This window comes from Lepidochelys olivacea (genome assembly GCF_965140295.1).
Source record: "Lepidochelys olivacea isolate rLepOli2 genome assembly, chromosome: 20".
NCBI lineage: Eukaryota > Metazoa > Chordata > Testudines > Cheloniidae > Lepidochelys > Lepidochelys olivacea.
The window spans coordinates 21,794,133-21,819,474 of NC_140430.1; the positions used below are offsets into that span (position 1 = coordinate 21,794,133).

The 25,342-nt window shown below is 51.4% G+C and overlaps 1 protein-coding gene across 1 annotated transcript in view; it reads left to right on the forward strand.

Annotated features, from left to right (window-relative positions):
• LOC311510328 (LIM homeobox transcription factor 1-alpha-like) overlaps positions 1–25,342 on the forward strand; it is a gene marked incomplete at its 5' end in the record, with an annotated part of 62,031 nt that overhangs the window by 4,381 nt on the left and 32,308 nt on the right. Inside the window, 1 exon segment of the mRNA XM_084609918.1 lies at positions 6,494–6,680. Coding sequence (XP_084466044.1) covers positions 6,494–6,680 — 187 coding nt within the window.

Consider the following 25,342-nt stretch of genomic DNA (forward strand, 5'->3'; position numbering starts at 1 on the left):
CTGGGCAAGCACTAAAACTAACCCCACCGCCTCGCCCTTTCTGCTTTAAATGGGACCTTCCTTGTTTGTGTGGGTTTAGACCTGAGCCTGACCCCGCTCCTGCAAAGTGTTGTCTACACTACCCCCAATCCCTTAGGTGTCTCTTTGAATATTTAGGGATAAGCAGCCCTGGGCCCTGATTCAACAAACCATGTACCTCATTTTAGGCAGTGGCTTAAATCCAGACCCATTCAGCAATGTAGTTATGCACATTCTTAACTTTTTGGCACATGCTTAGGTCTCATGGAAGTCAAATGGAACTTAAGCATATGCCTACAGTAAGCAGGCGCTTTAGAGCTCTGCTGAATTGAGGCCTTAATGCTTCTCGGTGTGCATTGTGCAGTTTCACTGCGCTCTGTGAGTTCAATCCTTGAGGGGGCCATTTAGGGATCTGGGGCAAAAATTGGGGATTGGTCCTGCTTCAAGCAGGGGGTTGGACTAGATGACCTCCTGAGGTCCCTTCCAACCCTAACCTTCTATGATTCTATGATTCTTGCAGCTGGTCTAGTACTGAAGTGCTGCAACTCCGTCCTACATGACTGGCAGTAGCAGGTCCAGAGGCTCAGAGCTTTGTGGCTGTATTTCATTTGTTTTTCTTCTAAAGGTGCATCAGGTCCTCTCTTCTGAGCTGGTCGAGTGTTTTGAATAAGAAAAAGGTGTCTTCAAGTTAGACAAGCACAAAGGAAACAATTTTAAAGATTTATTTTTTAAACTTATTTGATCATTCAAAAAGAGCCCCTCCCCACAAATCATAGCCCCTCCCCCCCACATTCTTTTGGGCTGCTAGGACTCCCCCATTGCAACCTGGAGTGAATCTGTCCTGACTGAATTTACTTGCTTGTGATGACAAGGCTGACAGGCCCAGTGCAGCTAAGGGGAGTGCTAGCAATAATGAGTTGGAGGGGGAGGGACCATTATTAATTCATTGGATTACAGCAGCAGCCCCCACTGTGTTCTAGACCCCTTCCATACAGCACGGGCCCTGGCTCTAAGAGTTTATACTCTCAAGTTCCAGTCATGCCATGTGAGGGTATCAGTGCTTAATCTGTGCCAGGGCTGAGCTCCGGCACCTCTGGGCTTGGCAGTTCATAGTCCCGGCACCTCTGGACTTGCTGTGTCAGTTATGAATGTAAAAAAATTGTTTGAGCCCCAGCACTTCTTTCCTTACAATTTAAGCCCTGCAGGGGTCTGCTTGCACAGTGGCTATTGCAGGATCAGAGACAGTGAGTTCAGGCAACAAAGCTCACGGGACAAACCACGCGATCATACTTCATCTAGTAAAAAAACCCATCCAATCTCCCACTGCCATGCTCTAGAGCCATTATTAAGTGGCTACGTTCTTACAGGCTTTACGGTAGAACTGAGTGACCTTTACAGAGAATCCTTTTCATGATAGGTATTACGGTAGCACTGAACGGTCCCAGCAGCACAGACAGGGAAACCCGCCTATACACAGACGTGCGGCTTTAACTATCCTGGACTAACTACTGTATCCTGGGTGAGCTGAAGCAGCCCAGCCCCCCTACTGGATGCAGTTCTAACAACATACATGTGCGTACGCAGGTGTAGCTGGGTGTAGGTTCTTGCACCTGCCTCATCCCTGTGCTATCTGATCGCCTTCCCATAGTGTGTTAGGCGATGCGGCTAGCATCTGTCACTTGTTTGGTCTTTTATCCTCTTCCCTGGCAAAACAAGCTCACTGACATATTTTATTTCGGGAGCACAGGTGCTGGAACGAGGGGTGCTGCAGCACCCCATGACTTGAAGTGGTTTCCATTATATACAAGGTTTACAGTTCGGTTCAATGGCTCTCAGCACCCCCCACTATAAAAACTGTTCCAGCCCACCTGTTACACCCCACACGCACCTGTATTGCTGTGTGTTTATTAGAGACATACACCTTGCACTATTCCCCTAAGGGAAGGGAAGTAAGCTCTCCTGGTATAACTGTGTTCAGCCAAGGAGTTGCATTGGTCTAACGCTATCCGTAAGAAGTCACACCCCTAGCTGCTACAAATAGCGAGTGTGGAGCAGACCTTGGTAAGAAAGAGTCCCGTCCCCAAAGAGCCTATGGGCTAAATAGACAAGACCAGCACAGGGTGGGAAGGGAAATATCTTGCCACCATTCATCGCAGGGAATAGAACCTCGATCTTGTGGGTCCCAGTCCAGTCTAGTGCTCACCCCACTAGGTCATGCTACCTCCATTACTCCGTGGGCAAGATGTTTCCCTATGGATGCTGAGGGGATGGGGGAGGGTTTATAGGTTTTATTCCCTCCAGCTGGCCCCGTCCTCTGATTTGCAAGCCCCAGGGTTTAGTTCAGAATGTGTTTGAATCTGAAAGCTGTCGAGGGCTTGGCGTAGTTCTGAATGTCAGTTGATGCTGGCAGAGCTGCGCTCGGGCAGCCCTGCTCAGGAATGGATCGTACGGGCAGCTTGTTTGCAGTGGCAGGCAGCAGTTCAGCGGAGGGGGCTGGCTCAGGTCCTAGTGAGTCTGAACGCAAAATCTAACAGGGGCTAGCAAGTGGGGTGAGTAGCCGCCTTCACTCATGATCCTCAGGCTCCCAAGGTGCCAACTACGGTAATAAGCCCTGATGAACCTAATTAATGTTATTTACTGTGAATGATTTCTCCTGGTTTTATGTAACAATGATAAGGGTACCCTTAAAGGCTAGTGATGGGCCAGTAGCTTAGCGCTAAAGAGGATCCTAGCAGCTGCCTTGTCTGAGCCTGCTCAGAAGTGTGCTGGGCTGAGTTCAAGCAAGTGTCTTGGACCATTTTGCAGTTGTATGTGGGTTTGGTACTCATGAAAGACTCTAGCTCTTGCTACAACTAGACATAAAGAAGGCAGACACTTTACAAATTGCCCCTCCACAGATTCCAAATGGCTACACTTTGCTCCACTCTTCCAGTCGTTCGCTTCCCACACACAGCTGTTCCGCTGCCCCTGAATCCTGACCCACAGTCCCCTGTTATTCCAGCCTTGGGCTCCTCCCCCTAACTCTTCAGATGCCCCTCAATCCTGACCCCCAGCTCTCCTGCTATTCCAGCCCTGGACTCTCCACAGGTGCACAGAGCTCTGTAGGGTTGTGCTGCTGAAATGCAATGAATGCTTAACTGTACTCACTTCTAGGCTCCTCTCATGTGGAGTTTGGTGAAAGGAAAGGCGGGGAAGGATGAAGGAAGAGGCAGTGGGAGGGGCAAGAAATTGGGGTAAGAGGAGCTGGAGGCAGAAGAGAGAGAGAGAGACGTAAGAGAAAACATAAAGATTAAAGCAGGGGAGAGAACAGAAACAAAACACAAGCAGAGCAAGCCTGAGTGAGCAATGCTCCAGGAGAAACCAGAGGCAGGAGGCATTGCTTCCTAGAACCCTGATTCATGCCCCCAACAGTGGCAGAAGCATTGGGGCAGTGTTTACAGTGTATGTGGGAGGAATTCTCCAGGAGGAGCAGACCTGGCAAAAATAAATACATACAAATAAATCAAGCCAGGTCACTTAGTGGGAAATTGTTGCAAATTAACTAAAAGGGTTAAACTGAAGTGGATTCGTTAAACTTAATTAAACCCTTGTGTGGATGCTGGTATTCAAAGTTAAAGTGATCTTAACTCAATTCACTTCACTAAACCAAATTAAGGCCAGTTCCATTCTGAATAACAGCATCCACGCAGGGATTCAATGTGGTTTAATTAAACCACTTCAGATTCACATCTTTAGTTAATTTGGATTAATTTTCCTGGATGTCTGTGTAGACAAGCCCTCATCAAAACTACTGCTCCCAGATTGAGGTTAGACTTCCCACACACCCTTTTTTCAGACTACTTTAGGCACTGATCTGGGGAGATCCTGAACTGCTAGACTCCAACATACAGGCAGTAAAAGAGCTCAGGAAGCCATGGAGAGGAACAGGGCTGCGTTTCTGTTAGCTGCCACTTTCCCAAACCATCTCAGCACTGATATTCCTCCATCAAATTGAGCTGCTTCCCCTGCTCTGACTTCCCTCTCCCAGGCCACAAGAATATCTGCCCATCTTCTTCCATACTGGCAAGCACGTGGCTTGGTGAGAGCCTGGGGGGAGGCAGCTCCTGGTGGGGAGGCAGCAGAGGTTGTTGCTGCTGTAGTAAAGAATCCTGCTTAAGCAGCGAGATGCAGCAGGAATGATTGTCTAACGGCAGAGGCTGGGCCAGAGCAAGGGCAATGTCAGGCCATGCAGGGTTAGGGCTCTCCCAGCACCTGCCTTTGAATCACAGCTACGGTTTGTTTCTATTGCAGTAACACCTAAGGGCCCCATTGTACAAACAAATAACAGAGACCAGGCTGGGCCCCAGAGGCTTCCCAGTCTAAGATATGATGCAAAATCTGTAAAGCACAGAGCCTGATTCTCCATTACCCTGCACCAGGTACTGTGATTTACCCCAGTGCAAGGACGTGAGCGTAGAACGCTACCATACTGGGAGAGTAACTTTTTACACTCACTTTACACTGCAGAAAGTGAATGTAGGAGGTGTGAGGGGCCAAGGAATCAGGCTCCTGGATTCGAGCCTGGCTCATACATCATCAGAATTGTTAGTTAGAGGGCCAGTTCCTTGGGCAGGCTCTGTCCTCTGTCACACCCGTTGCAGAAAACTGAATTGTGACACTCTGCTGAGTGCAAGGGGCCTGCACAGGTGTTGCTGAGGGGCTGATTTGACCCACAGAACCTTTATTATTGGAGGGTGCGTGACCAGGGCTGCCTAGTGTCCCTGCTTGCCTCGCAGATCCCCTAGGTAGTGAGTTTAGCAAGGCTGGAAAATCAACTCTTCCCTTCTATCTTTGCAGACTGGCTAGAAATCCCACAGCCCACTTCCCCCAACGCTGTGCGCATGGCGCCCCTTTCCAAAGCAGGGCTGCTTTGCGTCCCCAGATGAGAGGGGCACAGAGCATCTCTGAGGAGGGAATTCTGTGGCCTTTCTTTGTTGGACATGCCAGTTCTCTCATGACTGCGACATCCCTAGTGCTCACATGGGTTAAAACTCACCCTGACCAGGGCCCAGCGCGAGGCCTAGACACCTGCGTGTCCCCCATGCAGGCCCCAACACAAGGCCTAGCTCCCAACCCTTGCTCTTGGGCAGGGCCCACCATCAGGCCTGTCTGACCCCGGCAGGTCCCAGCAAAAGGCCCTAGTCCCACCCCTGCCCCTGGGCAGGGCCCAGCATGAGGCCTAGGCCCCACTTAAGCCCTTACAAAAGGGGTAAATGTCACCTATGTGACTAGCTGGCACCTCTCCCACGCCCGCAGTAGGCTCTGGGTGAGCTCTGCCCCACGAGCCTGCCCAAAGGAGGATAAAAGAACAAGAGGCTGGTGAAGGGACAGGACAAATCAAGGGTTTAAAAACCTGAGCAGCTCAGCATGATGGGTGGGGAGACAGTGCACTCGGCTAAGGTACTTCATACCTGCCTGGCTCAGCCTACAGCCCAGATCCAATGCGCCAGAGAGCGTATTTATTACCCACCCGCATGCCTCTACCTTGGAGTTATCGCAGGGAAGCCTTTGAAGGGTAGCCATAGATTTATGTGATGATAACATCCAGGGGAAAAAATCTCAAGTCTCTGGAGCTCTCGCTATTTTAACTGGTTTAGCACCGCATCCCCCTGACTGGGATTAATCTGGCATACACCTGGGAGGCACAGGCTGGCTGTTCAGACCCAAATCTGACCTCCTTCCAAACTCTTATTGTAGATTGTCAAAAGTACTCAGCATCCAACAGCTCCTCTTGAGAACCACACATGCATCCCTGAGAACAACAGACCGTGCATATATTACGCCATTGAGAACCGTGGCGAACAGACACACACACACCCCACCACTGAAAACAGTGGGAGCTGCTGGGAGCAGATCACTTCGGAAAATCTTGCCAATGGTGCAAGTGACACTCGGGGCATTTTCAGCCCCTAATGTGCTGGTATTATGTGACTACCAAGTCCTGAGTGTAAGTGCTGGGTACTCTTGAAGATCTAGCTATTACAGACCCGAGGGGATGGTCTTCTGCATTCTATATTTCTCTTTAGTGGTGGATTTGGGGGGCAGGGGAGAGGATTTTTAAAAATGTACTACCTGGAAATTAGAAACCAATCCTGTAGATGCCATATATTTTTGTGGGACAAACTTTTTTACTTATTTATAAGATTGTAAAAATATGTGCCCAATACAGTGTTCTCTCTCTCTCTCTCTCTCTCTCTCTGGGTGCACGTACGGCAATTGACACGAGTAACACATGGCTCTAAAACAGATTTAGCGCAAACATGAGGCCTAGGCCCTGCTTAAATCCAGCTTCGGCCCTTGAAGCCGGATTTAAGCAGCACCTAGGCCTTGTGCTGGGTCTCCTCCCCAGGGGTGAATTCCACCTTAGCAGCACACATCCCCATTTGGAAACCAGTCCTCCTTCGTGTGGCTCATTTGCCTTTTTCTCTGTTGCCAGGGACAGACTCCAAAATGCGGGAGGTTTGTGCCGGCTGTGACATGCCCATCTCCGACCGGTTCCTCCTGCGAGTCAATGAGCGCTCCTGGCACGAAGGCTGTGTGAAGTGTGCCGCCTGCCTGCAGCCGCTGTCGGGCACCTGTTACTGTCGCAACCGGCAGCTGTACTGCAAGCATGACTATGAGAAGTAAGTGCCTCTGGCTTTGAGTTTGGCTCCCCCCACGTCACAAGCTCTGGCTATTGTGTTTGAGGCTGCCATTAAGGGGGAAGCCAAGCAGAGAGAACAGGTGTGAGATGGATTCCTGGAGATGGGCTGTGAAGAAGAGATGACTGTAATGATATGCAGCAGGGGATAGGACACGTAGGGTCAGGTTATGTATATTGCAGGAGTATCTAGAGGCCCATTGTACTGGGTGCTGCACAGACCCAAACAGCAGAACCCCTATTTTACCAAGTAATTGGAGATAATGAAATCAAACATATCAGCATTACGGCAGGTTCATTGCGTAAGCTGCAGTATGGAGCACTGCATCACTTTCTGCTTGCCCTTCAAACCACTGCAAAGCACTTTCCAACGCACTGAAGGTATTGGACTGTGAAGGGATGTCGACTTCTTCACCATGACTTTCACTGGGTCATGTATTTTTTTTTCACAAGGGAAGGAAGAATGGTTGGTGTAACTTATTGTTTGTAAGATTGGTGTTCATAAAATCAGGGTTCTGTTGTAGTGAGAGACCATCCCTGCCCTAAATAGAATAGAGCTTGCAAAATTTTTCCAGTGGGACAGTTTTCCATTGGAAAATGCAAATTCAACACAGTCGAAACATCCACGGCAACATACAGGATCAACTTTGTCAAAATGTTTATAGAAAAACTATCAGAGCACTTCATTTTGATTTTATTGTTTCTAAAATAGAACGGCTGAAATGAGGCACTTTGATAAGGTCATTTTGATCTTTCCAAAACGTTTCCAAAATGGAAATTTTTCACAGTGAATTTTGAAATCTTGATGTTTTGTTCCAATTTAGGATTAAAGGAAATTTTAAAATGTCAGAATTTCCTGAGGAATGGAACTTCTGAGCTTCGACCAGCTCTAAGATAGACAAGATAGTAGGGGAACAGAGGCTGGTCGTGATTTGACCAGGATCATGGAGCTGGGACTAGAACCCAGGAGTCCCTGACTCACACTGATACAGCACCCTTCAAATCAGTGGGAATGCACCAGTGCAACTGAAGGCAGAATTTTGCCAGTGCAACTCTGCGGTAGGCCCGTTGCTGAGTTGCAAATGCAGAGAGAGAGAGATGCAACGGGGTACTAGAGAATACCATGCACAGTAAGTAGCTGGCTCTCCGTGGCTCTATGCCTGGTTCCAGATCGGAACAGAAGCATTTTGCATAGGCGTGATAGCATGAGATTCCAGAGCAACAGAGACCCAGGCCCTGCCTATCTGAGCAGAGACAGCTACTAACAAAGACCTGGAACATTCTGCCCCTAAGGGGAAAGTTAGATCTTCCAAAGAGCCGGGAGGGACAGGGATGCGTGCAGCTGTGCCATCCTGCGGGAGCTGAAGTGCATGGAGTTCCCTTAGTTTAAAAGGGAGGGAGCTGCCAGTGTGGAGACCAGGTTCTGGTTTGGAATTTGATCCCCAACTTTGTGGTGCAAAATGGCACCGTTCTATTGACATTCCAGGCAGGTTGCTAGATCTGTTTGTTTGCACCGGCTCCTGGTGAGCGCAATGGAGCTTGGAGAGGGCACTGAGCTGTGTTTCTCCTCTGCTTGGCTGATGGTAGTTGGTTTGTCTCCCCCCTATGGAGAGGGGGTAGAGCCACCTGGACTGTTACTTATAGACTCTGTTTTGAGTGGCTGACAAGGGCTCCAGGAGCACAGAATGGGGCTGCTCTGCTAGGCTGGTTATGGGTTATTTTTACATTTTGTAGATTAAAGTAGGTGCCAGAGTAGGAACCAGTTCGGGCAGGAGCTGTATTGTGTGTATCTGGAAGCAGAGATGGCGTTTCTGCCAAACGAAAGCGTGTTTGTGGTTGTCAGAAATGTGTAGTTAAAAATGTTACCAGTTCCCTCAAGGAAACACAGGTAGATGGTGAAGCAGCCTTCCCATCTGTCTGCGGGCTACTTCGCATGCTGTGTGTTGCAGTCCCAAATAGCCACTTCTACATGTTATATCCCCAAACAAATCTGGGATGAGAGAGCCTGTTTTTGGAATTGTATTTGTACATTTGTAATGGAGGCAGAAGCCCAAACCATGACAATAAGGGATTTGCACTTTGGCCCACCTGTGAACACCCGTATTTTTGCAGCTCCTTCCACAGCCTCCTTCCCCCAGAGCTCCTGCTCCCACCATCCAGCCCAGAGACACTAGGGGTAGAACCTGAGCTCCATTTAATAGAGCCGTTGAAAGATTTTTCTCTCCTAATATTAAATAAACCTGGAACCCGAAAAGAGGAAAATGGAGACACAAAAAGGGAATAAATTTGGCAATTGGCACCAAGAGGAATCCAGCTATTAGTTGGCTCAGAAATGTCTGTAGGCGAGCATTTACCGCCGATCCACCTTTGTCAGCAAGACCCAAGCTCTAGGGTTCTTGACAGCCTCTAGAGATACGTTTTTCCTGTATTTGTACAGTGCCTAGCGCAGTAGGGTTGTGATGTGTGACTAGAGCCCCCAGGCACTACCGTAATACACCTAATAAATAATGTACAGCCCCTAGCACAGTGGGGTCATGGTCTGTGGCTGGAGCACCTAGGCACTACCATAATACACCAAATAAACAATGTACAGCGCCTAGCACAGCACCTAGCACATGGTCCATGGCTGGAGCACCTAGGCCACAGGTGGGCAAACTACAACCTGCGGGCCACACCTGGCCCATGGGACCATCCTGCCTGGCCCCTGAGCTCCTGGCCCGGGAGGCTAGCCCCCGGCCCCTTCCCCACTGTCCCCGCTCCCCAGCAGCCACACTGCTGCGTGGCGCAATGCCCTGGGCGGGGGCGCTGCAGAGCCCGGCCTGACCCAGTGCTCTGTGCTGCGTGGCGCGGCTGCCTGTCGTGGTGCAGCTGCGCTGCCAGTCACAGGTGGTCCTGGCAGCGCGGTAAGGGGGCAGGGAGCAGGGCGGGGGGGTTGGATAGAGGGCGGGGAGTTCGGGGGGTGGTCAGGGGCATGAATAGGGGTCAGGGCGGTCAGAGGGCGGGGAACAGGGGGGTTGAATGGGGGCAGGGGTCCCAGGGCGGCAGTCAAGAAGGAGAGGAGGGGTTGGATGGGGTGGCGGTGGGTGGTCAGGGGACAGGGAGCGGGGGGTGGGGTGGGGGGGGCAGGGATCCCAGGGGGGCAGTCAGGAAGGAGGGGGGGTTGAATGAGGTGGTGGGGGGCAGTTAGGGGTGAGGGGTCTGGGGGCGGTCAGGGAGAGGGGGTGGTTGGATGGGGCAGTGGGGGGCAGTTAGGGGTGGGGGATCCAGGGGCAGTCAGGGGACCGAGAACAGGGGAGGTGGATGGGACAGGAGTCCCTGGGGGGCCATCAGGGAACGGGGGGGTTGGATGGGGCAGGAGTCCCGGGGGGGCCATTAGGGGGCGAGAAGCAGGGGGGCCGGATGGGGGGCTGGGCCATGCCTGGCTGTTTGGGGAGGCACAGCCTCTCCTAACCAGCCCCCCATACAATTTCAGAAACCCGATGCGGCCCTCAGGCCAAAAAGTTTGCCCGCCCCTGACCTAGGCACTACCGTAATACACCTACTAAACAATGTACAGCACCTAGCACAGTGGGGTCGTGGTCCGTGGCTGGGGCTACTAGAAGCTACCGCTGTATAAATGAATGCTACCAATACTGAATGGCAAAGCTCTTCTTCCTTGTCTTTTAAAAACAGTAACTCAATAATTCATTGGTTTCAGAGTAACAGCCGTGTTAGTCTGTATTCGCAAAAAGAAAAGGAGGACTTGCGGCACCTTAGAGACTAACCAATTTATTTGAGCATAAGCTTTCGTGAGCTAGCTGTAGCTCACGAAAGCTTATGCTCAAATAAATTGGTTAGTCTCTAAGGTGCCGCAAGTACTCCTTTTCTTTCAATAATTCATTGACGCCATCCAGAGGCTTCTGATGACTTTCCTAACCAAGAAGAAAGATAGTGTTGTGGTGTAAGCACAAGACTGGGAGTCAGGACTCTGGGTCCTATTCTCAGCTCTGCCACTGACTTACTGTGTGACCCCCACCTGGTGCCTCAGTTTACCCATTTGTAAAATGGAAAGGAGGATCCTGATGTCTTGCCTAGCTTCATTCAGATGGACCGAATTCCTCTGTAGCAGGGAGGGTTGGAGAGCAAGGTGGCACCTGCTCTCTCTTCCCCCAGGGAGACCCCTGGATCCCTGGCGGTATCTGTTGTGATGGTTTCAGGCTGAGCTCCAGATTATTAGCAATTTGTGCATTTAAATTTCTTGCAGTCTGGAGGAACATGGGGCTGGCCAGGCTGAGGTGTCGGGAGCTGGCTGGAAAGGAGTTAGGGGGGTGAGCTGTGGGGGCACAGGGTGGGGTTATTCCTGAATTGCCAGCCAAGAGCAGCACAGAGGTATGAAGGGGATGCAGGGGACTCTGCTCCTTTCCCTTAAACACACTGGTCCAGCTGGGACACAGCCATCTGTAGCCACGTCCGCACTGCAAAAAGACAAGCCCTGAGTTTTTGGGCCCTGTGGACATGGGTGGGGCCCCCACCTTCCTCAAACTAGGGCTGCTCCAGGGGCTGCCAGCCCTGCATGACACGAACAGTGCACTGAGCTCCTGCACAGGGAGTGCCCCCCCATACATACCAACCCCACCCCAGAATTCCCCTCTCTCCCCATCCCCACATGGGCCCCCAAATGGCTCTTCAACCCCACATATACCCCAACAACCCTCCACCAGCCCTCACCTATCCTGATGACCTCCCCACACACACACACATCCCAGCGGCCCTGACATACATCCCAGTCACTGCAGCCCCCAACGTCTCATCCCCCGATCCCAACATCCCCCACTTGCTCCCAATCCCTCACCCCGCAGCCCTCCAACACTCCCCACTCATCCCATAACCCCCCTACAACTCACCCCCGCCCATCACTTAGTTCTGGGACATTCCTGGCCACTCTCCAGCACGCCCGTCCCACTTCCCGGTTCAGCGCACCTCTCCTGTCCCAGCCTAGGGCAGCTCCCCCAGACCCTGGCTGCCCAGCACAGCGCACTCCCATTGCCTGCCCCTGCAGTTGCATGGCTCCACGCCCCTCAGGTTTGGCCAGACTGCCATCTATCCTGATGGGGGCAGGGGAGGCAGCCGGCCCGAATCTGAGTGAGTGGCTGTTGCAACCTGTTGCATGGGGTTGCAGTGCTGCTCAGTTGGCTCTTTCCCCTAGTGGTCAGGGGCCCCCCTGAGACGGGGTCCCTGTGAAAGTGCACTAAGGGCACATGGGTTAATCTGGGCCTACAAAGAGGGGTGCTGTTGCATTACTTTAGCAATCTCCATGTTAAATCCCAGAGGAGACGAGGCACAGGTAGTTCTAACCCTGATGCTGCTAGTCAAGGCCAGTCCATTACCCACCATGACCTGGCAGCCACCATGCATGCAACTTGCAAAATGTATTATTCTTTTGGGGAAGTGGGGGTGGGGCGGGGTGAAAGACCATTGGCTCTGTTAGGTCTTGGCTCTGGCTCTGGAAGGAGGGTACTTTGGGGAGCTGGTGCATGGGGAGCTGATGTTCCCAGTCCTGCTGCCCCTACCTCCCTTTCCTTCAACACGTCTGGAACAGCGATAAGCTGGAAGAACCTGATGGGAGGAGAGGGGCTGCTCATCCCTAACGGGGCTTTGAATGATTAACCAAAGCTGCAGCCTTATGACTCCTCATGCTGGCCAAGTGGCAAAGCTCCATGGAGCGGGTCAGGGGAGATCCTGCAGGAGGTTATCTCCCTGTGAGGAGCACTTTGATCACGGCTATAAGCATTGCAGCTGCTTTGGGCGGACACTTGGCTCTCCCCTGCCTTGCAGCGTGGGGGATGATTCAGAGCTTACATAGGTTCCTTATTTCCTGAGGCCAGAGTTGAAATAACCATGGTGACATTCGGCCAAACTTTAAGAACCCAATCAGTTACCAAAATGACTTTGAACTCTCCCTCTGCCCCTTTCCTCGGCCACATTGTCAAGACTTGGGGTATCTGTGTGAGCCACAGCTTCTCCTTTGGAATTAGCCTGGACATACCAGCTGAATAGGGCATCTGTGACGTCAACTGGGGATGTCATGAACCTTGCAGCTCGGCCTGGAATTTGTGACATCGGGTAGTGTCACCATGGCAGCTCATGATGTCACAAAGACCGGGCTACAACACCACGGAATGAATCAGCAGGAGAAACAGGGCAAATGCAAGGTGAACCAGTGGGGTTTGGTGGCTAGAGCAGGGACAGGGTTGGGAGTCAGGACTCCTGGGTTCTCTTCCTGGCTCTGGGAGTGGAGTGGGTGCTAGTGGTTAGGTTAGAGGGTGGGCTGGGAGTCAGGACTCCTGGGTTTCTCTTTCCAAACATAGGCCTCCTGTGTGGCTTTGTGCAAATCACATCCAGTCTCTGTGACTGGTTTCCTGGCTGTGCTCTGGGGATAAGAACGGTCACCTCCTGCACAAGGGCAGGGTGTGCTTAGTCTTGCGCCATTTGCGATCCACAGCTGGGGGGAGCATGTGCTGTTGTGAAAGATGAGAGCGTCTATCTCCGCACAGATAGGTCTCTGGCAGCCGGCATTGCTGGGAAAAGAAATACAGAGACGGCACATGAGGGTTTGGGGAGGCTGCTGGGAAGGAGACATGGTGCTTTGTAAAGTTTCCTGGAGTTTGGCAGCCGCCTTTAAAGATTTTTCTTAACAGTCCAATCTTATCTCCTCCGCGCTTCAGAAGAGAGAACACAGCCGCCTCCCTGCCGGTGACGCAGACGCTTGGCAGCAAGCAGGGACAGTAATAAAAATACCAGGGCTTGCCCACTTCCCAGGGTTGGTTAGTCATCAGACACGAGCCAGAAACTGCTGCAGCTGGCCATTCCTCAATGTAAGGGGACACTGTTAACATCAGCTTCTCACAGTTTGTGCCACCCATTCTCCATCACCTCCTCTGGCTGGCTGCTGTTGCTTTATTTCACAGCGCCCACAGCTCTGCCAGATACATCACAGGCTGGTCCCTGCTCAAAAACACTTACAGTCTGTGGCCCTGAACTTGCACTGGAAGCCAGGGAGGGACTTCAGAGATGTTTAGGCCTCATGTTGCCCTTATGCACTGGGGTGATATTCACCCGGAGGCCAAGATAGGCTCATAGAGCCATCGCCTGGACACGGAGGGTGACTTTCCAAAGGGCTGAGCTCCTTGCAAGTTGCTGAGCTCGGTTGTTGTGTTTCATGCTTTTGAAACCAGGTTACAGGGGCCCTGTGTAAGTGAAGAAAAATGATGTTTGCTTAAACCACATTAGCTCAGGGCTTACCTGCACACGCATGTTATGCATTTTTAACTGTAATGTACAGTTACACTGGAACAACCCGCTCACCCAGTGTGGAGGGAGTGCTTTATACTGGTGTAAGTTATTCTTATACCAGAAAGGAAGTAACTGATACAGGTGTGAGGTACCTTTATCACTGCATTCACACTTGGGGTAGTACCGGTCTAACTCTCTAGGTCAAAATCACACCCCTAGCTGACATAATTACACCAGTACAGACACTGTGTGTGGATCTGGACCTAGGCTACACCAGGACCAGCACTTTAAAGGTGTTAAGACACTCTTTACAGAGCCTGAGTTAGGTGCCTAAATACGGGGTGTTTTCAAATGCATGTTTGGGCAACAGAGTCATAGATGCCTTTGAAAATCCCATCTGTAAATCATTATTTAGGAACTGAAATAAGCCTCTAAGGGTAAAATTTTCAAAAGCACTCAAGTTCCTTTTTAAGAGATTTGGGCACTTCGGAGCATTGGCTTTCAAGGAAACTGACTTTTTTGACAATGGGACTTGGGTGCTTTTGAAAAATTCACCCTTAGAGGCTTATTTTGGTGCCTAAATAATGGTTCATGCATGGGATTTTCAAAGGAGTCTATGGGAGTTTGGTGCCCCAAGTCACTTCTGAAAATGAGACTCAGGCTCCTTAGTCACTAAGTTTCAGAGGAGCAGCCGTGTGAGTCTGTATCCGAAAACAGAACAGGAGGACTTGTGGCACCTTAGAGACTAACCAATTTATTTGAGCATAAGCTTTCGTGAGCTACAGCTCACTTCATCCGAATAAATACATTTGTTAGTCTCTAAGGCCACAAGTCCTCCTGTTCTTTTAGTCACTAAGTGGTTTTGAAATCCTTCGGCACTCTTGAAGGTTTTACCCTAACACACTTAGGCTCACAGGCTGCTATTTTCAAAGGAGTCTAACTTCCAACCCTCATTTTTTAAAATCCTGTCCTCCCGTGTTTGTATTCTTAGCCTTCTTACATGTACGCACACGCACAAACCCAACCCTAGTGTTTTGGCCAGGGACTGATCTGGTTTGCAGAATCCAACGTCACCATGGGCAGCAGTTTAGACCATGGCTGTAGCGTGTTGACCCAAAGGGGAGACCCGTCTGGCACATATCCCTCCTTATGTGAACTGCGCAATAAGAGGAAAATGCTTTAATGGAAAGATAAGCCAACAGCTGCAGCTGAACGTGGGGGAAGGAACGGGCTGTTGATCTAGAGATGAAATGTTAAGCCCGAAGATGGATGTTGCTCTCCGGTCCCTATCATATAAAACCACAATCTGAAGGCTTTTGTAAAACTCTCTCTTCCCCTTTTGCTTGGGGCCCCGCCAGCTATCCCAGCGCTTCGTTTGGGCACCTGCCCTGTAAATCCCACTCTGTGCAGCTCGTGTAAATGGTATCAAACAGCAACAGTTCGGGGGGAGGAAAATACTCTCCACTGATGATAAAGTGGCTGCAACGGCCCGGTCCCGGGCGCCTTGTTTACTTTGAAGTTTGTTTTGTGGGATGACAGGCGATGCGGGGGCTGCTGGGGAGCTGTCAGGAGGGATGTGAACCGCAGCCTCGCTCTGGCAGGCATCCTTCTCTCCTCCGCGCTCTCCCGCTGCCCATGTGGAGATGATTTGCTTGTCCTCTTCAGAGATACCGGCTGAACTCGGCTCGAACCTGCCTTGCCAGGCACTCCATCGCCGGGCTGCTCTCACGTGACCGGTGCAACTGAGCACAGAGACAGAACCCCTGAAATGCCACCTCGGCCCCTGGTCTTGACTCTGGCCTCTGGGCCCAGAGAAGTCTATTTGGAGTTTCTCTGATGTCGACTCTGAAGGCAGAGAGCCAGGGACAGCTGACCAGCCAGCACGTCCCAGCGGGTGCCTTTGCCCAAGTCCCCTCTTGGTGCCTAGATTCCTCCCTTTGCATTTTCTCAGAGTTGCAGAGTATCACGTGACTGGCCTGGTGCAGTTCTTGGGGCTGGGGACACCCGCCTCTGTGGCGTCCAGGGCCGAGCCCCAGCCAGAGGCAGGACACTGGGCTTGATGGGCCAGTGGGCTCTTCAAGGAGGGCAGTGAATCCTTCATGTTGTCACTTTACAAACCTCCTGAAGATCACCATAGAGTTCCCCTCATTTCCTAGGGGTCTGTGTAGGCAGAGCTGGGGCTGGGATTGCAGGGGGACTGTGGGTCGGGATTGGGGGGCATTGGCAGAGCTGGGGTGGGGAGCTCAGCTTCCTTTGCCTTTCCTCATTATGCATTCTTTGGGCCTGCACCTCCCCTCCCTGGGGAGATACCAGGCCTTTGTTTGGTCCTGCACAGGGACACTTTGTGCTGGGCTGGCCCAGCATCTGTAAAGGGGGCGGGTGGGAACAACCCGACACAAGCAGGGATCTTTCTAAGCTCGGGATGAAAGGGAGCAACAAACATGTATTCTTCTTGTTGAAGCCTGGCTGAAAAATATGGAGAATCCCCTTGAGCCTTGGGGAGAGGTGGGCCTGGGGCGCTGCAGGTGCAGCAATAATCGCACCCAAATGCCTGGCGTTCATCATCTGCAGTGTGTACCGCTTGGTTCAGTGGCTTTCAGCACCCCTGGACGGGAACTTCTCATACTCCAGGACGGTGCTGTGAGGTGGAGAGACTAGGCAGGGGGAGGAGGGACCCTTGATATAAAACACTCTGGGACGCTGCGGTAATGACCCACATTGCATTTGTGCTGCAGCCATTTGGGTCCAGGCTGTACGATTGTGCAATATTTTTAATCCAGGGGAACCAGGAGGCCCAGATGCCAGCTGGGGAAACGGGAACTGGAGGCTGTGATGTGTGTGAACAGGGAATGAAAGTGCAGGTGAGCCGATCCCCATTCGTCAGGCAGGCTAATCGGGTCACTGGCATCTTCAGTCTCCTGCACTTGGGAGGGTGCTGGCAGGCAGGGGCCTGGGAGCCATTGTGCGTCCAGGGCTGCATAGGCGAGGGGTGAGCCAGCAGCACACGCCCTTCCAACCACTCCTCCCTGCAGAACAGGCTCCGAGCAACACAATGACCCTCTCCGCTCGGCTCTAGGTGACTGATCCGGGTTCACACGCCTTGGCAGCCACTCCATGAGGGCAAGTTAATGTTTAAAGACCATGTGGGAAGGCTTGGTTTGAAGGTTTAAAGACCATGTGTTCCCCTTGGAGCAGAAGAGAGAAGATCGCCAGGGTAGGAGAAGCCATTGGCTCTGGGGTTGGGAGGATGAGGATTCGGCAATTAACCTGCTAAAGGAAACCAAAGATTGTTTTAATAACAGATTATTATTATTTGTCACAATATCCCATGACCAAGGTCTGGGCCCTGTCACACCAGGCACTGCAGACACACAAAGTGAGAGACAGTCCCTCTAAAGAACAAAGGCACAGCAAAAGAAAGTAACTTGCCCAAGGTCAGCACAGGGAGTCTGTGGCAGAGTCAGGAATAGAACCCAGGTCTCCTGATTCCTACCCCTGTGCCCTACCCAGGGGGCTGTAGGCTTAGCGTCAGAGTCTCTATTGCCGCCTGTGTCATTGTTTAGGCCAGTGCACAGGGATGTAAAATGCCACCGGGTTCGGACCCAGCGTGCCCTGGTGGGAAATGACGGCACAAAGGGCCGCACAATGGTGAAGCAGGCAGACAGGTAGCACGGTGGAGCGTGGCCTGGCATGTAAAGCATTGAGTGGCATAAAAGCCAGCGAAGAGAGATGAGAGGCTCTTTATTCGCATGCAGCGAGGAGACGGGCACAGCTCCAAGACCGACACGTCAAGATAAGTTTGTGACATAAGCATTAAAAACAATCCTCGTTTGATACAATAAGCATCCTCTGCCTCAAGAAGAGCAGGGCTGGGAGAGCCGGGGAGGCTGCAGCCTGCGGGGCTCTGAGAACTGGCGGAGGGTGGAGCCCAGAGCTGGGAGAGCGGAGGGGGCTGCAGGTCAGGATTGAGGGGGGACATGGTGAGGGAAGTAATATCTTTCACTGGACCAGTGTCTGTTGGTGAGAGACACAGGCATTCAAGTTTAGACAGAGCTTTGGCTCGGGTCTTCTTTGGATTGAAGGGGACTGTCAGGGGACAGGGGATAGCAAGAGGTCTGCAGGTTGGGACTCTGGGGCATCAGCAGACCCGGAGGTGGGGTTGGGAGCTGAGGGCTGCAGATCAGGACTGAGGAGCATCAGCAGAGCTGTGTGTCGGGGGTGGGGGGGCGGAAGGGGCGTAGCTGCAGGCCAGGATTGAGTTGGTTCACCCACAACGTGCTTCCTGTTGCTTACCCAGCCTTGCTTCGTGAATAGGGTCGCTGATGCTCACACGCCTGTCCCAAGCTGTGGCTGCTCGTATGGTTATTGATGATTTATTACTCCCGGCACAGACACAGCAGGAGGCCTGGTCCCTGCCCTTTGGAGCTGAGTCCCCACCCTGCCACCCTGGCAGCCTTCGCAGCCAAGAGTTGGTTCTTGTTCTGCAGCACAGGAGGGTCCCTTCTCCCCACCCCTTTGGGGCTGGAAGGAGGGAATAAGAAGTGACTGTGTGCTGAGGAGCAAGCAGACAAATGACATAATGAGCAGCCTGGATGAGGCAGTGATGAATGGAGCCCCATCCCCTGCCTCTCGAAGCCCCTGCGGGTGCTGCACCAAACACAAAGGGAGAGCCAGGTGGCTGGGGAAGCAGGGAGAAGATAAGGAAGTGCCCTGCACCTCCTGACCCCTGCCAGTTAAATCTGAGTGGCAGCTGGTTTGGGAGAAGGTGTGGGAGCGATCTCTATCTGCCGTGATAGTAATAATTTATATCTACTGAGCACCTGGCACCTGAGGCTTGAAAAGAAGTCGCCAAACTCTAAGTCTTATCCCCCTTTCCCCCCACATGCCAGGGTTGCTGTCTCCATTTAACAGATAGGGAAACTGTACCACCAAGAGAAGTGACTTTGATCACGCAGCAAGTCAGTGGCAATGGCCAGAAGAGAATCCAGGCAGGAATCCTGGCTCCCCCTCCTCTAACCCACTAGACCCCACTTCCCTTCCAGAACCAGGACTAGATCTTCGGAGTCCTGGCTCCCAGGCCCAATGTGAAAACACAGGATGGCACTATGTGCTTATGATCCTGTGTTCATATTTTACATCCGTCTTTGCCTTTGCTGTTAATAAGAGCTGAGTTCCTCTTGGCAAGTGAGCATTCCCCCATTCAGGTTTCTGTCCATAGTAGAGACCCAAACTCTGACTGGATTGTCCCCTCGTCCCAAGCATTTTGCTTTCCCCAGAGATGTGAGGGTGAGGAAGACGGGCCCTATCTCCTGCTGAGAGTGAAGTATGCGCTATGATTAATGATGTTAATTACACAAAGCTATTCCTCGCCCCATTCACACTGTTCCCTGCACTGGTGGATTCACAGAGCCCAGGAAATTAAACAGTAACTTCATAATCGCTGCAAAATGAAAGAAATATGCAGATGTGCCTTGAACGTGATTAAGAAACACGCCACCATACACTGTCCATTCCCAATTGCTGTTGGATTGTTTTCTTCTAACAGAGGGATAGGAGGGAGCATTCTTGTCATGGCAAATTATCTTTCTAGTTTAATTAAATGTAATTGATAGCTGTCTCCCTCTTTTGGGCTGTTTTTTCCTACCCCACTTTGTGTCCTCTTGGTCTGAGATTTTCTGGATAATGTTGTCGTCCATTCAGTGCTGATGGCCTTTTCTGTCTGTCCATCTGCTTGTCTCCTGTGTCAGATCACAGAAAAGTCTCTGCAAATGGCCCCAGCCTTCCAGTTACTTTGTTGGGATTGCGCTGTGGGGACTGGGGCCAGATGGACAAAGAGGAATCCAAGAGAAACCAGTGTTGCCAACTTTCACAATATTATTTGGCATCCTCCTTAAAGCTCCGACCCCATGGAGTCCTGTGATGAAGGGAAAATCCCCGGGAAACCAGGACCCAATCCTTTGGGTTTCCTATGTGCTTCAGCAATGCTGGCCTCTGGCAAGTCCTGAGGAGTGGAGCCGGGGTGGGTAATTATAATGAGATGCTACAGGTGAAGTCAGTCCCAGCAGAGGAGGGGTTCTACCACCGTACATGCCAGACACAAGCTGTTGGCCCACTCAGGTAGGGGCATTTTCCATAGCCAGCTGGCATTCTCTGTGGGTGAAATTCAACCCTGTGCAGAGGGACCAGGACAAGACCTAGGCCCTGCTTTGACTCCTCCCTACCCCTCTTAGGCCTTCCTGAGGCCTAGGTCTCAGGGCTGAAGCAGCGCCTAGGCCTCATGCGGAGGCTCCAATGGGGGTGACTTTCGCCCTGTTTGAAGATCTCACTGTGTCCTCTCTCTGTGTCTCTCAGACAGCACTGGGTCCCTGATGACTGGAGTAGCTCTGCTTGTCTGAGTGCCTGTAAACTCTCATCTACTCCCAGGGCAATTTATTGGAACAATGTACCAAGGGTCATGGTGGATTCTCCATCCCTGGCAATTTTTAAATCAAGCTTGGATGTTTTTCTAAAATATCCTGTCTAGGAATAAATGGGGGAACTTCTCTGGCCTGTGTTATCCAGGAGATCAGATGAGATCCTCACAATGGTGCCTTCTGGCCTTTGAATCTATGAATCTGCACCCTGGCTGGCTCAGTTCAGTTCAGCTATCTCCACCCACCCACATATTCTGTATTTCCCTTAGAAAACGCAAACGGGTGAATGCTTTCAGTTCAGTCACCAGTCAGCATCTTTGTAGGCAGATAGACGTTAAGGCCAGAAAGGGATCAGGCTGGTTGTTCTCTGACCTCCTGCATAGCACAGAACTGCACCCAATAATTTCTGCAGTGAGCCTGTAACTCCTGTTTCAGCTACAGCAGATCGGTTAGAAAGACATCTACGCCTGACTTAGAGACTTCCACTGATGGAGAATCCACCCCATGGTAAGGAGCTCTTCATTGTGAAGAGGTGATTTAACTAGCTTATAAAGAGGGAGTGAGAAAGACTGGGATGACTATAACCTTTGGCCTTCTTGACCCATACAAGTGATACCCCTTTAACCAGAATGGCATCGTTAAAATGGCACAGCCCCCCTGTAATAGGGTGGCCGGCCCCTTCAAAGGCCCAGAGCCAGCCAGCCCTGTTCTCTGATCAGATGCAGGTGAGAAGGGGACAAGTGTTCCTTATAAAAGAACGGCAGAATACTGGGTTGTAGAGAAGAGCTTCCAGAAGGGACAGGTTCCTGCAGGAGTCCCTGGAGGAGGGGGATTCCTGGTGGGAGAAACACCCAGCTGGAAGTTTTGTTTTCCTTTTGCAAGTTTGTTGGTTGTTCGGACCATAAATGGAGCCTGGAGACAAGGGCTAAAGATTAACTTTGGGTGTGGCTGGTAATTCCAAAGGTCCCTGTCCCCCCACAGTGTGGATGTGGTTATACCAGTGTAGCTAATGCCATTTGGAAGGGGAATAGGCTATAGCAGTGCAAGGCACCTTTGTACCAGTTTAACTTCATCCACACAAAGGGTTGTATTAGAATAAATCTTTTGATTACAAAAAAAAGCGCGCCTTTGACATAATTTCACGGGTACAAGCACTGTATACAGAGCAGGCCTCAGAGAGGAGAAAAATAAGAGGGATGTGAAAAGGGCATCCAGATTAATGAAGAGGAGCAAGGCAGTAGCTCAGGAACTTCTATTCATCTTGCCTCTGAGAACACGAAGAAAGGGACAATCAATGAAGCAGAAAGGCGTCAGAGTTCAAACTGGTAAAAGGAAATGCTTTTCCAAATAATCCATGATTAGCCAGGGGAACTCGCTACCACAAGATGTCAGTGTGGCTAAGTGCTCTGCAGGGTCCCTAGAAGGCTCCAAGGGCTTGTCTACACAGAGAGATTAATGGGCATAGCTCTTCTAGAATAAGAATGTCCACACGGGGAGCTATTCTAGAATAGTTATATTGCTTTACATTCACATTCTGCCTTATTTCAGATTAACTTTCCCCCATGTAGACAAGCCCTAATTTGGATAACAAGAATATCCACAGTTAAAATAGTGAGGATTAGAAAACAAGCAGGCATTCTGGAATGGCTAGATCCCTGCCTGCCTCAGCACACAAGCCCCGACCTCTGACTACCAGGGGTTGGGAGGGAACTTGCCCGAGTGCAGGTTATCCCATTGCTGCCTCCTGCAGGATTTCTTGCTCCTTCCTCTGGCACAGCTGGGGCTGCCCCTGTTAGAGATGGGATACCAGGCCAGACAGGCCCCTTGTTTGACCCAGACGATAAATCCTGTGTTCCAAATTGGTGGAGACCCCTTTACAGCTGCAAGAGGGATCTAGTTATTTAAGGCCTGATCCAAAGCCCAGTGACTGCAGTGGGCTTCGGATCAGGCCCCACAGTCCTGTGAGCAGGTTGGTTTGAGAGCTTTTCTGCAGATGGACGGGAGGGGTTGTCCAGACCAGTAGGACTCTCTGCTTCCACACGCTCAGCACAGATGGCATAGTCCCTTCAGGGACTCTCCCCTGCAGTTCAAAAGGAGTAAGAAATGCTCTGCCCGGATGGACGAGGCCTCCGTTCCCTGTGGAGAGAGGCTCTGGGTGGACCTGGCAGCTGCGTGTTTGGGAGCCGCCCCAGTCCAGCAGGGAAGTAGCCTAGTGGCTCTTGGGGCTACTGAGACTGCATCCTGCTGATGGACTCTTTGTGTCCCACTCCCGCAGGGCTCGGATTCTGACTGCAAGCTCCAAACAGCCAGTTCCAGGGCTGGCGCAGGAGGAGTGGCCAGGGAGATGTTCCACCACCGGGGGTGTTTCACCCAGCTCCATGGGGCTTTATGTCAGTGTCCCCAGGACAGCGTTTCATGGCCTTTTGGCGTGAGCTGCAGGGGGAAGAATTTCCCTTTATACACAGGTTTGCCCAGCTGTGTTTGAAAAGCCCCAGTGATAGCATTTCCTTACAAGAGCTGGGTTTCAGGTTTTATACAAGCCTCATCCTGCCAACCTGGCTTGCGGTGAGAGCTCAGCAGGATCGGGGCAGAGCCCGTCCTGGGCACCACGCTGAGACCTAGCTCTCTCTCACACACACACACGGTCTCCGTTATAGCCCATGCCCTCCCTGGCCCATCCTTTCCTTGCTCGTCAGCTGAGTCCATCGCAGAGAGGCTGAGCTCTTTGGCGCAGAGGCCTGTCTCTTGGGCCTTTTCTGAGCACAGCCCCGTGCACTCAGAGATGCTGTGAAATAATAATAATGTTCAATGAGAGCAGCAATGCCGGGTGCTGAGTCACCTCCCTTTGCAGAGACTGCAGGGGCCCCTCCTGCATCGTAGATAATCAGATGAGGAACGGTAGTTCAAACCCCAGTGCTGCTCTGAAGCAGAATCTCTCACGGGCACCACCCTCTCGGGCAGTTCTTTCCTTGCAGGGCTCTGCTTTTCAGGCTGTGTTTTTGCTATTTGGTGTGAAGGCTAACGTGGAGGCTGCTTAGCAACAGTGGGGGCTTCAGACTTGGCAGAGGCATGAGCCCCTGTGCCGTGGAATGGCACGCTATCGGGATGATTGTAGTGCAGCATAATCAATCCAAACAGGAGCCCGAGACAGAATCTGTGCACAGACAGTCACGCTGTGGGTCCTGGCCCCTGCAGAAGACCAGCTGAAGCCCTGAAGCATGGGAGCTGACCATAGTTAGTTATTGTCTGCTGAGGGCAATGCAAAGCTTCCTGTTCTCCTCACGGCCCATAAGGGAAGGGGATGAACAGGGGAATTCATCGATTCCAAGGCCAGAAGAGGCCACTATGAGCATCAAGAGCGAGAGCTCTTCCCCACCTCCACCCCACCCCAGCACACACAGGCCACAGAATTTCTCCAGAAGCTGGTTTAAAGCATATATTTGAAAAAGAAATCTGACTCCGCTTCCCTGCATTGCCGGTTCGGACTGTGAGCTCACTGGGGCTGTGGATACGGTGTGTGTGAACAGCACTAGAGGGTCAGGAGCTCGGGGAGGGCTGCTAGGTGTCATATTGCTATCTCAACCCTTCCCCAAGAACCACAAGCTGCTTGCCAGCTCTGTCGCGCGAGGCTCCTGGCCAGGCCGAATGGAGGGCAATGGGAGTCTGTCGCAGGGCATCAGTGTCGTCCCATTGCCAGAGGCTGACTCTCTCAATCAGACACGTATCAGCAACCACCAGAGGGCACCAGTGAGGGCAAAGGTGCTGGAGAAACAAAGGTCTGAGGTGCCTGAAATGTGCCTGGCAGAGTGTAAGTGCCCAGGTGCTTGGAGAATGATGCAGCCGAAGGCGCTATAGAAATTCCATGGTGCAGGCAGCCGGGAGCTGCTCCAAATGGGGTGAAATCCGCACACGCATCCTGACTTACAAAGAGTTATTCTGGCTAACAGTGCATCCGCCAGTGCCTTGTTTGTAATGAAAGAGGTGCAGGGGCTCAAGTAGTTTCTTTACTTTCATAACTGATGCGGCAAGCCCAGCAATGCCGGGGCTATGAACTGCCAAGCCCAGTGGTGCTGGGGTTCAGCCCTGGCAAGCCCTGGCACAAATTAAGCACTGGCTTCCTCCTTTTGAGAAACCAGATTCCTCTGTGACATGTAAAACCCATGGCTGCAGCTGAATTCACCAAGGGGAGGCTACGGCAGTCCCTGCTGTTCTCTGTTGCACCATGTCCTGCTCTATTAGCCTCGGTGAATAAAAAAGGACGCATTAGAAGATAGGTTTCAGAGTAGCAGCCGTGTTAGTCTGTATTCACAAAAAGAAAAGGAGGACTTGTGGCACCTTAGAGACTAACCAATTTATTAGAGCATGAGCTTTCGTGAGCTACAGCTCACTTCATCCGATGCATTCAGTGGAAAATACAGTGGGGAGATTTATATACACAGAGAACATGAAACAATGGGTGTTACCATACACACTGTAAGGAGAGTGATCACTTAAGATGAGCTATTACCAGCAGGAGAGTGGGGTGCAGGGGGAGGAAACTTTTGTAGTGATAATCAAGGTGAGCCATCTGCAGCAGTTGACAAGAACGTCTGAGGAACAGTGGGGGTGGGGGGAATAAACATGGGGAAATAGTTTTACTTTGTGTAATGACCCATCCACTCCCAGTCTCTATTCAAGCCTAAGTTAATTGTATCCAGTTTGCAAATTAATTCCAATTCAGCAGTCTCTCGTTGGAGTCTGTTTCTGAAGTTTTTTTGTTGAAGAATTGCAACTTTTAGGTCTGTAATCGAGTGACCAGAGAGATTGAAGTGTTCTCCAGCTGGTTTTTGAATGTTCTAATTCTTGACATCTGATTTGTTTCCATTTATTCTTTTACGTAGAGACTGTCCAGTTTGACCGATGTACATGGCAGAGGGGCATTGCTGGCACATGATGGCATATGTCACATTGGTAGATGTGC